The 17,838-nt window shown below is 42.8% G+C and overlaps 1 protein-coding gene across 1 annotated transcript in view; it reads right to left on the bottom strand.

Moving 5' to 3' along the window:
* The window catches only part of LOC144511818 (acidic amino acid decarboxylase GADL1-like), a 95,710-nt gene that overhangs the window by 25,573 nt on the left and 52,299 nt on the right, over positions 1–17,838 (bottom strand). Inside the window, exons 9-12 of the mRNA XM_078242172.1 lie at positions 16,698–16,814; positions 15,816–15,880; positions 9,922–10,003; positions 1,470–1,669 (exon numbers count right to left, since the gene is read on the bottom strand). Of these exons, the coding sequence (XP_078098298.1) occupies positions 1,470–1,669; positions 9,922–10,003; positions 15,816–15,880; positions 16,698–16,814 (464 nt within the window). The remainder of the gene's footprint in view (positions 1–1,469; positions 1,670–9,921; positions 10,004–15,815; positions 15,881–16,697; positions 16,815–17,838) is intronic.

Raw genomic sequence — 17,838 nt, 5'->3', positions numbered from 1 at the left:
CTCCATCCCTCTAGCAATGAAGGACAATGGTGATTAACCCAGCCAGATTGTAATTTTACACATTGCTCAACTAGACTTAAACAATCATGCAATCCCTGCCTGTTTCTGCTTATTTATAAATGAACAGAACAAATGGTATAAAACTACAGCATGCCTGAGATATAACTCCGATGACTGATCACCAACGTAACAAGTTTCCAGTTGGGAGCTGAAGTAGGCCATTTGGCCCATCGAGTATTCCTTTTGGAGTGTGTAAACAATTTGCTGAAGTATGCGACCACTTTAAAGTTTTTACTTAGCCGCGCATTCACAGGAAGTTAAAGGGGCCGACTTGTGCACAACTTGTGCATGGAATTTTGGATTGCTTCAGCCACGCAGCTTAGAGGGAACGCTGTTCTTCACACAGTTCAATGCACTAAATCTCTACTAAACACTCTCTAGAAAACAGTATCGGAACAGTCCTATAAATTCAAGACCCAATGAACCATGCAAAGGTCCACTGACCTCGGGAGAAATTTTCCAGTTTTGGGGCAAACGCACCAGAAAATCCCGCCTATTGTGCTTCCTGCATTAGAATAGTGACTGCACTTCAAATAAAGTAGTTCTGGAGTGTCCAACGGTCAGGAAAGATGGCATATAAATGCAAGTCATTCTTTTACATACAGAATATGACAGGAACTTGCAGCTAACACAAAAATGTGCAAAGGTAAAACTTAATGGCTACAGATTTATCACGTCTAATGCAAAGAAAATAGGTTCCTTCATTGAGGATATTCCACATTTGTCTTTTATCTTTAATCCCTTTCATTTGTCTTTGTACTTTAGGATTTGATGCCACCTTGTCCTTATCCATATTTGACTTTAATTGCTTCCTGTCAGTAACATGAACACCCCTAACTACTTCTATCCTTTGGTCAGCAATAACCACTGGTGTTTTGCAAACTATGAGCCTCTTGCATTTTCTAATCCAATTCCATTTATGGATTTATCATGCACCCTGTACCACATGAATGGGCGGTAGATGAAGACTCAAACGTAACTTTCAAAAGGAATTGGTTGAATGCTGGAAAAGATTTTCAGGGTAATTAGTAAGAGGAGGGCAGTAACTCTTTCAAAGAGTTGCATGATGGGCTGAATGGCCCCCTTCTGCATTGCATGATTCTCTGAAGAGATCTAAGTATGTTTTTAGGTATCATCCAAATAATAAGGCTGCATAAGATTTTACTTCATTTATCTATGAATAGGATTCAAAGGATACATATAGTGCAATGACCGGTGGAGGATTACATAGTACTGGGCACAGCTAAGGTATGCCATCTACCTTCTCACCCAAACCATGCTGGCAATAACACCATGGGCCTGTTTCCTTTGATACTGCACGACGCTTCCTGTATAAGCTGTCTAAGCAGATGCCACAACACATTCATCAATCAGTAATACCATCTCAAGGCTCATAGTCAATGTCCCACCTGGCAGATGCAAATGCCCGGTTGACTCTTTCCTCCAGTCCACTTGATCCAACAGCCTTCCATGTCAACCAGAATTTGAAAGCGTCAGCCCTCCGGCTGCATTGGATTGACTTGTCACCTTTATCATAGTCAACATTGTAGAACTTATCCTGCTGGAAGAGGTACATAGCCTGACCACAGTGACATCGGTCAATCAAGCCCTGAAAAGAAGAAGCCAGAGATGAATAAGTACACAAAATACTGATGACATTATTGAGAAGATCATCACTCTTGTAAATATGTCAAGCATTTCGCTAATTCAAGTGTTTTTGGTTGTAGTCCTGACACTCTAAGTAGCACAGGTGCTATATTTATAACTCTCGCTGGCAAAATCCTTCTGTACTAGACGTGCTTCTAGAGTATAAATCCTTCTAGCTTCTCCGCAGTCCTACTCGGTTTCCTGGATTGGCTCATGGGCCACAGGGCAGGTAATTTCCAATCAAGTCTTTACCAGTGCAGTTCTAAACTGTTCAAAAACCTTATCTTCAAGTCTGGCTTCTCATACCATGAACTATTTTCTCAGATCCCTGCTATTTGATTTCTTGTATCCCTTAAGTGAAGAAAGAGTGTTCAGGAGGTCCCTGCTCATGCTTATATTAACTGCTTGACCAGGCTTCATAAAATGTCTCCAGTGACTGGGTGGGACATTACAGCGTCTTCTCACCTCTGCGACCCTAGTTAAAATTGATACCAGGCTACTAAAATGAAGGGTTCCTTCTTCCTCCTGCCTGTAAAGGTCATTTGAGAAATTAGCTGGTGCAACCTCAATTCAGTTTTCAGTTTCATGCACATAGCTGTTTACAATTCAGCACATATTGGGATTAAAGAACAGTCTCGCTCAGGAAGACATAGATTTTGGGGGAGGAAAGAAACAAGGTAGGCAATTTTGAGGCTGGATTTAAACTAGATTGTTTGGCAAGGATTAAGGGGAGCCATATTCTGCATCCATGTATGACTCGGAAGTAATCAAGACAGCACAAATGTAGCATTCAATGTCCTCAGCTCTCAGAGTGATGATCATAAAGAAGATATTGATGATCAGATGAAAGACATTGATGTTATGGATCATATTATAAATGATGTGGAGATGCCAGCGTTGGACTGGGGTAAACACAGTAAGAAGTTTAACAACACCAGGTTAAAGTCCAACAGGTTTATTTGGTAGTAAAAGCCACACAAGCTTTCGAAGCTCCAAGCCCCTTCTTCAGGTGAGTGGAAATTCAGAATTTCCACTCACCTGAAGAAGGGGCTTGGAGCTCCGAAAGCTTGTGTGGCTTTTACTACCAAATAAACCTGTTGGACTTTAACCTGGTGTTGTTAAACTTCTTACTCATATTATAAACCCAGGAAAGTGCTGGATAAGGAAATAGAAGAAAAATAGTTTTGTGCATATCCATGTGTATGTGTATGAGGCAAGGGAAGAAATATGACTCTTTATACAATATCAAATTGTATATATTAATTAAGATAAATTCTGATCAGATATAAGTTATAAATATTATGCCCTATAGCCAATCTATATACATATACTGGAAATGGTACATTTTCAGGCACTTCTTGTCAACTATTTTATGATAACTTCTTATGTCCACATTTATAATGGGCAAGCTGTCAAGATCTAATCGCACCCTCCTGCCACAGCACCATCACTGATAGGAGTGTTAAGCACAGTAAGAAGTCTCACAACACCAGGTTAAAGTCCAACAGGTTTATTTGGTAGCACAAGCCACAAGCTTTCGGAGCACTGCTCCTTCATCAGATGAGTGGTGACCACATCAGTTGACCATTCCTGATATAGCTGGAGATAGCTGCTGTTGTACACAGGCTGCTACATCTGCAAAATATGCCTATGCAAATCTCGAGCCGACCCGATTTCCACCACCAAGAAAATAATAAGTGCCATGTTTGGAGTGGGACTTCCGGATTTCAAACTCGCCTGCCATTTTTACAATGCTGGAGAAGATCTCTGTCATTGCAAAGTTCCAGACCCAAGTATTTATCAACCCATAAACTGATCACAGTATTGAAGGCAATGCCTCCAGCCCATACAAGACAAAATGTATCAGTTCCCATGCCCCCAGTACACAGGATATAAGAATGGAACTATTTTAAATTAATTATGATGGTGGCCCTTTAATACATCCAAATAGACTTGTCTCGCATTGTTCTTCAGGGGTAACTGGCTTGAAAATCTACCGAATAATAGTTTGGCAAATTAGAAATTAGGGTTAAGTGCGAGACTCAACAGTCATGAAGCTAATTTATTCTTTTAACCCCATTGCGTTTTCAAAAAGAGGTTAACCATTCAGAACATATTGCTGGCACAAGCAGTCATTTCTGTTACTGCATTCCAGCAAATCCAAATTAGTCTACACATCTGTGACAAATGTTAAATTATGATATTCAACTGAGGCTGGGCTTTACTTGTTACAGCCCATTGGTTGCTGCTCCAGTTCCTGGATTCAAAGGTTCGGCAGCTGTGTAAATATGAAGATCATTTCCACGTTTTGTAAATTTGCTCAACCACAGCTACAGCTCAATCAAACACAGGCTGCTATGGATTTTCAAATCCACGTGCAGAAAAATCCTGGTTAGGCCACTTTACATCATAAGGAATTGGAAAGGACCAAGATTGCAGATGGAAACAGATGTGTTTACACCGGGGTAGAAGGGAATACTCATCTGAGGCTGAAGTTAAGGCAAGAATGAGCATTGCTTTCCTTTACATCCAGAGTGTCCTGGACCCAAAAGTGCTTAATATAGGCAAAGGACACAATCTTACTGCCCATTCATGCCACGCTCCTGCTGCAGTGAAGATCGAGGTCTTGGCAACAAGCCAAATCTCCGTTCACTGTACTGGGATGGGAAAATCCGGCCAGTGTGAACGGTCGGAAAGTTCTGGCCAAAGGGTTAAAAAAAGTGAATTTGCCAAGGCTAACATTCCCTGAGGAAATGATTGATGTTCATAAATTGCAGTGCTGTTAACGTGTCCACTTTACTTAATGAACTGGGTGCTTAGAGCATATTGGTACAGTCATGCACCTTATTATAAGACATTGAAGTTTTACCTGAGGAGACTATTCTCATTGCCAAAGGGAAGGCACACACAGGGAGGGGTAACTTTGATATTGGGAGCTGGTAGATATCAGGCGATATGAATCAGCAATAAAAACAGAAAGTGCTTCAGTCCCAAAGAGTCATGTTGGACTTGAAACATTAACCGTTTCTCTCTCCACTGATGCTGTCAGGCTGACTGTTTTTTTCAGCGTTTTCTGCTTTTATTTCAGATCTCCATAGTATTTTGCTTTATTAATATTGATCAGCAGTCTATTATACATTTCTCCTCAAGTCAAACGGATACGACTTCCATGCTGCCATGCGGTGAGAAGAGTGTTGATTTGCCAATGGAAATGGAAATTGGAGAGGGTTGTAAATGGGTGGCTGATCCAATAATGCCCATTTTATACTCCCATCCAAAAGTCAAAATTGCCAACACTCAGCTGGTGTGCTTTGGAGTCACAGAACCACACTCGGAGCGGCACTGAGTTCTGATGATCATAGAAACACTACAGTACAGAAAGAGGCCATTCAGCCCATTGAGTCTGCACCGACCACAATCCCACCCAGGCCCTACCCCCATATCCCGACATATTTACCCACTAATCCCTCTAACCTACACATTTCAGGACACTAAGGGCAATTTTTAACATGGCCAATCAACCTAACCCGCACATTTTTGGACTGTGGGAGGAAACCGGAGCACCCGGAGGAAACCCATGCAGACAGAGGAGAATGTGCAAACTCCACACAGACAGTGACCCAAGCCGGGAATCGAACCCAGGTCCCTGGAGCTGTGAAGCAGCAGTGCTAACCACTGTGCTACCGTGCCGCCATTGTGAACATGTCTCAGGACTATTGTCTGAGGTGTACTGTTCTACCTGGTGTTGGAGGCTATGTATTGGCACACTGCCCATTCACTGCTGAGATTTGAAAGTGAACCCACTCCAGTGGAGGAACTTTCCTTCCTTTGATGGCTGGAGGTTTTAATGGTCTTCACATGGGATGAGTTTGAAAGAAGCCTTAGTTGCCAGTGAGTACGCACAAAACACCACTAAAATCCAGGGGACAGTTTCACTCAGAGATAACACTGCAGGAAATGGGGAGATCGAGTTGAGCTGAAAAGTGACCCTCCTCAGGACTTTGTCTTGTGGTGACATCTGGATGCATATTTGCTGAGTGTAACATTTGAGGAGAGTTGAATTCCTTCATTTGGTAGCACTGTTGTCTGGAGCTTTACTGCATGTTACAAAATTTGTTTGCACTTTCTTTCTCATTCACCTCTGGCTCGGTATCACCTCTACCACCCACTTCTTTCTTCCCCTTTTGTCAAAAGGAGTCAGCTGTGGTTCAGTGGCCAGTGCTTTTGCCTCTCAGTCAGAGGAAGACCATGGTCCGAGTCCCATTCCATCAATTTGAGTACAAAATTAAACATGATACTAATTAAACATGACACCATGCCTTGACGGAGGGCATGAGTGAGTTGTATAAGGTTATGAGGGGTATAGACAGGGTGAAATGGAGCAGCTGTTCCTCTTGGTTGAGGGGTCAATCACAAGGGGGCATAGTTCTAGGAGAAGGGGGATTTCAGAGGGGATTTGATTAAAAACAAATTTCACTCAGAGGGTGGTGGGAATCTGGAATGCACTGCCTGGGAAGATAGTGGAGGCTGGAAATCTTACTACCTTTAAAAATATTTGGGTGAGCACTTGAAATACCATAACATTCAAGAATATGAGACAAGTGCTGGAAAATTGGGATGAGCACACCTTTAGTGGTAGTTATTGTGGGTGCAGACTCGATGGATCAAAGGGCCTTTACTGCGCTATATGACTTAATGATCGGAATTTTACCCCGCCACGCCTGCCACGGGAATTAGAGTGGGCAATGGGCAATGGAAAGGTTCGTTGACCTCGGGTAGGATTTTACAGTTTCAGGATGAGCAAGGGCATAAAATCCCATCCTATGGCTCTATGCCACGCTGCTAGTCAGGTGGTCTTTAGAATGAGCTGCTAAAACAAGGCCATGTCAGACTTTTTAGGTGGATGCAAAAGATCCCATGGCACTAGTTTGAAAAAGAGATATCCTTGGTATCTTGACCAATATTTATTGCCTAATCTAAACATCACTAAACAATACATTTATTGGTCGTTATCACTGAGTTACTTGTGGGACCTTGCTATGTGCAAATTGGCTGCTGCATTTTGTGTGATTACATAAGAACATAAGAAATAGGAGCAGGAGTAGGCCATCTAGCTCCTCGAGCCTGCCCCGCCATTCAATAAGATCATGGCTGATCTAAAGTGGATCAGTTCCACTTACCCGCCTGATCCCTATAACCCCTAATTCCCTTACCGATCAGGAATCCATCTATCCGTGGTTTAAACATATTCAACGGGGTAGCCTCCACCACTTCAGTGGGCAGAGAATTCCAGAGATTCACCACCCTCTGAGAGAAGAAGTTCCTCCTCAACTCTGTCCTAAACTGACCCCCCCTTTATTTTGAGGCTGTGCCCTCTCGTTCTAGTTTCCTTTCTAAGTGGAAAGAATCTCTCCACCTCTACCCTATCCAGCCCCTTCATTATCTTATAGGTCTCTATAAGATCCTCCCTCAGCCTTCTAAATTCCAACGAGTACAAACCCAATCTGCTCAGTCTCTCCTCATAATCAACACCCCTCATCTCTGGTATCAACCTGGTGAACCTTCTCTGCACTCCCTCCAAGACCAATATATCCTTCCGCAAATGAGGGGACCAATACTGCACACAGTATTCCAGCTGCGGCCTCACCAATGCCCTGTACAGATACAACAGTGGCTGCACTTCAAAAGTCCTAATTAATTGGTTGTTAAGCATTCTGGGACATTCTGAGGTTATGAATGGTGCTCATTAATTGCAAGGCTTTTCCTACTTTGCTGTTTTACAATGGGCAGAGGCCAAACAGGTTTTGGCCAGACCACAGCAGAATTCTCTGATGCCGTACGCCCCGACATGGCTGCCAGCGAGAACGAAGAATTCTCGCACAGTTCCATTCACAGCATCGGGACCGGAGGATCCCAGCGAGCGAGGTCGGAGAATTCCAGCCCACATTTATCAGCATGTTGTATAATATCTGATACAAGTCTGCCTGGATCAGTTCTGTAACGATAACAATGTAAAAATAATGGTGGTGGCAGGACTTGGAGGGGCAAGGGAGCGTTCCCATTCTGTGCTGATTTAGCTGATCTCTCTTGTGACTGCAGCAGACGGCCCTACAATAATTTTCAGCATATACAGGCTCAAGGAAACAAAACCACTGTCAGGGATCCCACTCCCAGGAGCGCCACTCAGTGGTGCTCCCTAGGTATGGCATGAGGAGAGGATCAGTTTGATCATGCACTGTTAACCTGTCTGCAAATGTCCGCTTGAGATGCTACAGAATTGCTGGTGCCTGTGCAAAGCCCTGGGTGTGAATAAACGGCAGCCTCAGTAGTGAATATTAGAGAAAACCAAACAAAGGAATAAGATTAACGAGAATTATATTTAAATAATAAAAGAAAAATGCTATTCCGTTAATTACTGATTTTTAAAAAATGTTGTTAAATTCTTATTGAATTCATGCCAGTCACAGAACAAAACTAGCTGAATAAACCGGTTAAAAGTGACACCAGTTAAAGATGAGCAAACTGATTAAAGCTAATGCTGGTTAAAAATTAATTAACTGGTTAACATTGACACTGGTTGAAGATGATCAAACCAGTTAAAGCTGACACTGGTTAAAAGTGTCAGCTGGGCGGCACAGTGGCACAGTGGCTAGCACTGCTGCCTCACAGCGCCAGGGACCCAGGTTCAATTCCGGTCTTGGGTCACTGCCTGTGTGGAGTCTGCACGTTCTCCCAGTGTCTGCGTGGATTTCCTCCGGGTGCTCCGGTTTCCTCCCACAGTCCAAAAGACATGCCTGATTAGGTGTATTGGCCATGCTAAATTCTCCCTCAGTGTGCCCAAACAGGAGTGTGGCGACTAGGGGATTTTTGCAGTAACTTCATTGCAGTGTTAATATAAGCCTATTTGTGACATGAATAAATAAACTTAAACTTATAAGTGCCCAAGGCACTTTTGCTTCAAACTTCAACCTATTGTTTGTGAAGCAGCTAAAGGGAGCCAGCTAAATAAACCCTTCTTCTGACACTGCTTACTGTAGCTGGAATTGGGTTTCACAATTAAACTTTCATCATGCAATTGTTATCAAATAACAAAGGTGGACACGGGTATAGCAATTACATTGCAATTTACATTCTCTGAGTGGATCCTATCCATCAGGTTATTCTGAATAATATATACAATCTTGCCTTTCATTATAAAAAAGATTCAACTGTCCATTTGAACCTAATTGGCATCGGTGAAGCACAAGACAAAGGGCTTTGTAACATTAGCAACAAGCCATCAGTGAGGTGGTCGGTGATTCTTAAAGCAATTCTATATAATGGATTTATGGTCCATGAGTATGGACACTGATTATCAGTGGACTTTGATCGAGGGGGGCATACAAACAGAGCCAAATTTGGGGGGCATCACAACTGAACCAGATTCTATTTTTACACACAGGTTCTAGCGTGAAGTAGTGGACAAGTTACCAGGAGCAGGAACTTGATCTTTTCCGTCCGAGCACAAGGAATGACCGACCTATCCTTGCATGAAGTCAATAATATGACTTTTATCAGTTGAATCCTGAGGTGCAATGAAACCCGTGTGCAGCTGTTATCGGGGAATATTGTCAGCACATCTGGAGTAGGCAGTTCCAGAAATTCTCAAAAACCAGGGTGTAGTCCAAGTGGGAGAACCTAGGACTGTGATCAGTGATTAGGTTCCGTGATCTGTTGACACTGTTTAAATGCAATCAGTAACTTGGCCAATTTCCAGGATTTGTCTGTGTTTATTCTCTAATCTTGGGAACTAAACTATAAATGTACCACTTTACGTTGAGGGAACAGCTGTTACAGTGCCAAAACCAGTGCACAGACATATCAACATTTTTCCCCCTTGTCTGGCTTCATGTATTTGGTATGAACTTGATTGGTTCTGGTGGGAATACTCTGAATGCTGACATTAACTCTTCTCCTGCAAAACTAGTTGAATTATAATTCTCGTGGGGGGCCCAGCAATCAAAAGTTTAAAATAATCAAGAGTGTGAAAATGAGTAAGAAGAGTGTCATAAATCCCTACACTTGTGTCCCAGGCGAAAGCAAGCTGACACTTAAGGGTTTGACAAGTAGAGACGTGTGTCAGTTCATTAAAATTTCCTTTGGTCTGGATTGAGTTCCAAGTGCTTTTCACCAGCCTCGGTGTCTGATGGACTGTAGGCGGTAATGAATACTCACTGTGTTGTCCTTCAGAAGAAAAGCACAGCACTGGATACCGGCCATCAGCATCTTGTGTGGATTCCAGGCGACCGAATCAGCCCTGAAGAAGAAAAATAAACAGATCATGCCACTCAAGTAGCAGAACCGATCAAAACATTGCAATGACCCGACAGGGCTGGATTCACCTGAAATAGGTGGAAGTGCTACTTGATAAGACCATAAAACCATAAGACATAGGAGCACAATTAGGCCATTCAATCCATCAAGTCTGCTCCGCCATTCAATCATGACTCAATCCCATTCTCCTGCATTCTCCCCTTGATCCCCTTATTGATCAAGAACCTAAGTATCTCTGTCTTAAAGAAACTCAATGACCTGGCCTCCACAGTCTTCTGTGGCAATGAGTTTCACAGCTTCACCACCCTCTGGCTGAAAAAGTTCCTCCTCATCTCAGTTTTAAAGAACCTCCCTTCACTCTGAGGTTGTGCCCTCGAGTTCTAGTCTCTCCCAATAGTGGAAACATCCTCTCCATGTCCACTCTGTCTAGGCCTTTCAGTATTCTGTAACTTTCAATTAGATCCCCCCCCCCTCATCCTTCTAAACTCCAACGAGTATAGACCCAGGCTCCTCAACCACTCCTCATATGACAAACCCTTCATTCCTGGGATCATTCTTGTGAACCTCCATGGACCCCCTCTCCAAGACCAGCACAACCTTCCTTAAGTATGGGGCCCAAAACTGCTCACAATATTAGACAGTGTTATCAGGAGGATGTGTGGGAGATAAGGATTTAAAGAGGGTTCTGTCAATGATAGAGGTCTCAAAGCCACATATGATCATGCAATTGAGGGTAGTCAAGTATGAGTGGTGCAGTCACTTTGGAGCGTAAGATTCAAAGGGGAGAGCAGGTCAAGACAGTCAACAGAGATGAGAATGGACAAGTGGATATTAAAGTCACTAAGGATGAGGTGTAGCTTAGTGCAGAATGGACCAGAGAATATAATTATTAGAATGGTGACAATACAGAAGGAGACCATTTGGCCAATCTCTCTGTTCTCAGCTTGTCTCACTCCCCTGCCTTTACCCATAGCTCTGAAAATACTTTTCTCTTGAGATAATTATGCGATTCCCTTTGGGCCATGGGGCAGGATTTTGCTCCCTCTCTGCAGCGTGTTTGGCAGCACGCTATTTGCTGGTGGTGGGACCTTATGGTCCCGCTGTTGTCAATGGGGTTTCCCATTGAACACACCCTTTGTCACTGGGAAACCCGCAGCGGGAGTGCGCCGTGGACAGGAATGTAAGATTCCACCAACGTGAACGGCAGCAAGATTTGGGCAATAATATTCACAGCGGGAGGAGATTTCAGTGAAGAAAGTGCCTAGCAATATGGTTGAATTAGGCTAATCTTAAAGGACAGTGAGAACATAGTATTCAGGAGTAGGCCATTTGGCCCTTCGAGCCTGCTCTATCATTCAAGAAGATCATGGCTGATCTGGCTGTTGTCTCAACTCCACTTACCTATCGGTCCCCTGTAACCATGACTCACTTACTCACAATATCTGTCTAACTCTACCTTGAATAAATTCAAAGACCCAGACTCTACTGCTTTCTATGGAAGGGAATTGCACACACCAGGTATTTAACCTATCTTATACATTTCAATAAGATCACCTTTCATTCCTCTAAACTCTAATGGGTATAGACCTAACCTGTTCAACCTTTCTTCATAAGATAGATAACCCCTTCATCCCAGGAATGAGTAAAGTGAGCCTTCTCTGAACTGCTTCTAAAGCAATTATACCTTTTTTTTTAAATAAGGAGATCAAAACTGTGGACAGTACTCCAGATGTGTACCGGAATTTTACCGCCACATCTGCCCCGGAATCGGAACGGGCACAGCTCGCAGAACAGAATTGTCCATTGGCCTCGGGCAGGATTTTATGAGCCTCACCCGAGCGAGGTTGTAAAATATCAATCGTGGTCTCCCCAAGGCCCTGTACAGCTGTCGTAAAATATTTCTTTTTTGTATTCCATTCCTTTTACAATAAACGGCAACATTCCATTTGCCTTCCTAATCACTTATTGTGGTTGCCTTCCAACTTTACGTGACTCATGTACCAGTCCACCTAAATCCCTCTGCACCACTGAGCTCTGAAATCTTTCTCCATTTAAATAATATGCTGCTTTTCTACAAGTTCACATCCCCAAGTAATACTCCATCTGCCAAAATTTTGCCCACTCTCTTACCCTGTCTTTATGTCTTTGTAGACCTTTTACCTCCTCTTGACAACTTACTTTCCTGCCTATCTTAGTGTCATCGGAAAATTTAATACAATATATTCACTCTCTTCATTCAAGTCATTAATATAGATTGTAAAAAGTGGAGGAAGCAGCAGTGATTCCTGCGACACTCCAATAATTACAACCTGCCAATTCGAAAAAGACCCATTTATCTCTTCTCTCTGCCTCCTGTTAGTAACCAATCCTTTACCCATGCTAATATGTTACGGCCTACATCATGTACTCTTATATTTTGACGTGGTACTTTATCAAATGCCTTTTGGAAATCCAAGTATACCACATCTACCAGTTCCCCGTTATCCACCTTGAATGCTACTTCATCAAAAAACCCTAGCAGGTCAGTTAAGGTTAGGGTTGATTTCCCTTTCACAAAACCAGGTTGGCTCTGCCTGATCAAATTGTGATTATCTAAGTATCTTGCTATTACCTTGTTAATAATGGATTCTAGCACTCTCCCTATGAAAGATACTGGCCAACTGGTCTATAGTTTCGTAATTTCTACTTTCTCCTTACTTGACTAAAGGTGTTACATTTGCTATTTTCCAATCCATTAGAAGCTTTCCAGAATCTGAAGTCTTTTGGGAGATTAAAACCAATGCATCTACTGTCTGTGCCACGGCTTCTTTAAAGACTGTTGGATGCAGACCACCCGGTCCTGGGGACTTGTCAGCTTTGTGTTGATACTGTGCTACTTCGATGTATTTTATGTGTAAATGGGTTGCTTTAGAAGGAAGTGTTTTATTACAAGAATCGATTTGTCTGGTTAACATGCAGCCAATACTAAGAATGCAGGTGAAAAACTGATTTTAGCTGGGAATGTGTTACTTTGTAGAAATAATGGACCTTTTGTTTATTTAGGTTTTCCTGGGATTTTAGACCAGGTATGCAGAGACATGTGAGTTTTGATTAGGTTGATTGACAGGGGCGGCACGGTAGCACAGTGGTTAGCACTGCTGCTTCACAGCTCCAGGGTCCCGGGTTCGATTCCTGGCTCGGGTCACTGTCTGTGTGGAGTTTGCACATTCTCCTCGTGTCTGCGTGGGTTTCCTCCGGGTGCTCCGGTTTCCTCCCACAGTCCAAAGATGTGCGGGTTAGGTTGATTGGCCAGGTTGAAAAAAAAATTGCCCCTTAGAGTCCTGGGATGTGTAGGTTAGAGGGATTAGCGGGTAAAATATGTGGGGGTAGGGCCTAGGTGGGATTGTGGTCGGTGCAGACTCGATGGGCCGAATGGCCTCCTTCTGCACTGTAGGGTTTCTATGATTCTATGATTCTATGACAGGGACAAAGTCATGTGATTAATGGGAGGAGCTAAGCTTGCAGAAACAAAACAATTTTATTTTCATTTTAAAATACAAGCAGTTGCTAGAAGAAACAGGTCTCTCTCTCTCTCTCTCGAGGTTTTCTGAAAGCTCCAGGACTATGACAAGCAAGTATGCCTGTGCTTTGTTAACTAATTATAAAAGAGGGGTTTAAGTCTGTAAGGGAACTTTTACTTGATTGGAACTCAGTGATAGGTTAGCAGTTAAGAATTGCATCTTGTCATGTTTAAGTACTATTCAATTATTAAAAGTTGAGCCAATTCATTTGTTATAGTTAAACTGTGTTGTTAAATAAAGTTTATTTTGATAAAAACTCCCTGGTTTGTCAATAGAATCCCACCTGGAATGAAGTATCCTACCCTCATTTTAATGGGCGGCACGGTAGCACAGTGGTTAGCACTGCTGCTTCACAGCTCCAGGGTCCTGTGTTCGATTCCCGGCTCGGGTCACTGTCTGTGTGGAGTTTGCATATTCTCCTCGTGTCTGCGTGGGTTTCCTCCGGGTGCTCCGGTTTCCTCCCACAGTCCAAAGATGTGCGGGTTAGGTTGATTGGCCAGGTTAAAAAATTGCCCCTTAGAGTCCTGAGATGCGTAGGTTAGAGGGATTAGTGGGTAAATATGTGGGGGTAGGGCCTGGGTGGGATTGTGGTCGGTGCAGACTCGATGGGCCGAATGGCCTCCTTCTGCACTGTAGGGTTTCTATGATTCTATGATTCTAATGCCAAAATAGAAGAATTGTTGGGTCTTGTCTGGCTTCACAATATACTGAAGATTTCTGATTTGGTACCCGAACAGCGTTTAGGTCAAATAGTTTCCCTATCACCCATTCCCTGGTGATGGTGATTATGTTAAGTTCATCCCTCTCTATCATCTCTTGATTTTCAAGAATGTTTGGGGAGTTTTCTAAGTCCTCAACCGTGATGACAGACACAAGGCTATTGTTCAATGCCCCTGCCTTTTCTTTGTTTTCCAATATTAATTCCCCACATTCAATCTCAAGAGGACCAACAGTAACTTTAGTTAATCTTTTCCTATTCAAATTGGAGCAGGTGTAGGCCATTTGGCCAATGTTCTCTCTAAACCCGCAGCCACAATGCAACCAGAAGGTTCCCACAGACATAACACACAAGTTGGCCTCTTTAAATTATGGTGCATTCATGGCCAAGGGGCTTCACACTCTAAAAACAAAATCACCCCAGCACTAGAAAAAAATTGAAAAGGGGACATTGAACCCAATCAGCTGTTCACTGAGATCATCTGCATCAACTCCTCTTTTCTGCTCTATCTTTATTTCATTTGATTCATTAATTGTCCAAAACTCCATCAGTTTCAGTCTTGAATCTACTCAATAACTGAGAATCCACATTCTTTTGGGTTAGAAAATACCAAAGATTCGCAATTTATTTCTTATCTCAGTCCTAAATGGGCAACCATTGATCCTGAGTCTATGATCCCAGAGTTCTAAACTCTCTAGCCAGGGGCAACGGTCCTCCAGCATCTAACCTACCAAGCCCTTGCAGAATTGTATGGCTGGAATTTTACCGCCCCGCCTGCCACAGGAATCGGAGCGGGCAAGGGATGGAACATGGAAAGGGCTGTTGACCTCGGGTGGGATTTTACGGTTTTGGGACGAGCGAGGCTGTAAAATTCCACCGATATGTTTCAATGAGATCATCTCCCATTCTTCTAAGCTCCAGAAAGTATTGGCCCTTTCGAATCAATCTCTCCTTAAAAGGACAATCTCTCATCCCATGAATTGAACCTTTGTTGTAATATTTGAGTTCTGCTGACACCGGCCAGCTGCATTATCGCCACCAACAAAATCCTCACTCTGCAGTGTAGAAGCAAAAAGAAGCCAGACCAGGAGATAGATCCTGAGATCTCATCTTAATCCAATTCTAATACTCCACAATATATTGAATTTGCAAATACTGCAAGTATACACAAAGTGCATTACTTTTTAAAAAAATCTTGAACATGGTGAGTTTAGAAGGGCAAAGAGGGCCAAACTAAACTTGTGCTTCGTTACCCTGCAAATGCTGAGAAGCCATTTACCAGAATACATGTCAGTAGAAAGTGAGGCAGGTCATGAGGTTACTGACTGAAACTGTTCAACTGGCATATCGGGTGGGGAGCTCCCAACTCCTGCTGTGTTATTTTGCAGAAAACAGTACAAGGAAGGAGATACTTAAAAGATAAAGCTTTCACACTTACAGACAAGAACAAATACAGGGCCTATTACAGAAATCAGCTATAACTTTCAGTCAAGATTAAATACTCAAGTTTCATTTACCTGTGGATACCATTCAGAAGAGAACGATGTTTTCTGGATATCAATGCGCCACCTCCCCATGATGCCTGGACAAAGACAATTATATACACAACATTAAAAGATATATACCACATTATAGAATATACACTATATTGGAGGAAGAACACTGCAAGATATACAACAATGTTGAAGGTACAGCGAGTTTGCAGGCTTGAACTCACTCCCATATATCTGTTAGTATTTTTATGAATTCTGTGTATATGCATAATCTAAGGTTTTAAACAAAATCTTCAGCTATTCATATACATTCTTTTAATTAAAATGCTGCAATTGTTATTAAAGTTGATTTCTTCTGTTGAGAGTTTTAACTTTGGAGGGCATTTATCTGCTACTAGTGGCCTTTATGATGTATTTTCCATTTTCTGTCACTGTCAGACTTGCCAAAACTCACAGTGAGACCTCTGTCTTTACTATGCTGGTCAAGCTCTCACAGACAGAGGAAAATATCTGTAACTGGAAGTAGCTAGCATCCAGTTTTTCCATAAATAAATTCAGTTTTGCAGGAAACGAATGAGGTCAAGTTCAATCCTGTAAGCAGGCAAGGATCGGAAAATGCTGACCTCTCAAGCCCATTCTCTCACTTAGACTGAGGAACGTTAATAAATTCCTTAGCATGCTTCCAAAATAAAAATCAAATGATGCCATTAAAATCTGCACAATTCCAATGATTCTTAACTGAAACCACCTCTTGTAGAAGGGCTTCTCCTGCTCGCTCCCTTTCCCCAAAGCCTCACACAGTTCCTAAGTCCAAACCTTTGGCGATAAGGAAATTGCACATCCTTATCATCCTCATAAGAGGCTGTAGACTTCCTAATTACCAGTTCAAATATGCTAGACACTCACATCAACGTGGAACCAGGTCCCATGTGCTTCACAGATGTCTGCAATCTCATTCAGAGGGTCAAAGGCTCCCAGCACTGTAGTTCCTGCAGTGGCGATGACTATAAAAGGCAAAGCCCCCTGTGAAGCGACCGCAAGAAAAAGTTGTTAGCTGTGAGTGCCCAAACAGAAAGTAAAGGCTTGCGTTACTATGTGGCAAGCCTTCATTGCAGTGTACATGTAAGCCTACTTGTGACACCAATAAATAAACTCTAAAGGTATGTCACCAACTCCCTCCACACCCAAGTTTTGTTTGACCTTTACTGACCCTGATCACTTTTGCTGTCAGCCTCTGCCTTTTTTCAACAGCTTTCAATGTAATTCCGTATGTTGTTCATTTGGTGAGGACTCAAATGGCACTCGGATTCTGCACGTTTCCCACTCTGGCAGTAGGCAGGCAGAGATCAGGGTAACTAGGTTACACCAGGGTCTCCACCATTTCCCTGGAAGTGCCATTGTTTTCTGCCAGCACCATGTTGTAGAGTATGGGGGAACTCTTCCAGAACTTCAGGGCCAATATTTCCTCTTGGCGTCTCAGAAACACTTCCTATGGAATGAATTACTCTGAGCTGCACTGATCCCTCATGTACAGACAAGTGAAGCAACAATTTTGTGCCCTGCATGATCCAAAAGAATGAATCACAATGTAAGCAACTAAAAGGTTACCTGTACCAGCCAATGGTATTTTAAAAAGTAGGCACACCTTGTCAGAAGAAAAATATAACGGTCGGAATTCTTCGGCCATTCATGCCCCACCGCCAGTGCGAGAATTTGGCGCTCAGCCAAATCTCCGTTCACTGCAGCGGAACCACAGAACCCCAGCTGCGGGTGAGGTCAGAGAATCCGACCCAACAGCTCGCCACCAGGATAAGGAATTTCCTCGGAGCCACGTCAGCACCTTTGCCCTAGCGCTGCTGAAATTGTGTCATAAGCCACAAGTAAACGCAGCGTGAATTTTATACACCCGCCCTCTCCACCTGAGCTCCGTATCAGAAGTGCAAATTCATAAAGTTATTCCAATAATGGCAATGAACCCTATCCCCATGTTTAAGAAGACAATTACATTCCCTCTTGTTTAGGTTTCTGACAAGGGCACATAAGAATG

Source organism: Mustelus asterias, chromosome 2, assembly GCF_964213995.1.
Source record: "Mustelus asterias chromosome 2, sMusAst1.hap1.1, whole genome shotgun sequence".
Classification (NCBI taxonomy): Eukaryota; Metazoa; Chordata; class Chondrichthyes; order Carcharhiniformes; family Triakidae; genus Mustelus; species Mustelus asterias.
Note: the sequence above shows the minus strand (reverse complement) of the source record. Positions and strands in the feature narration are given on the sequence as shown.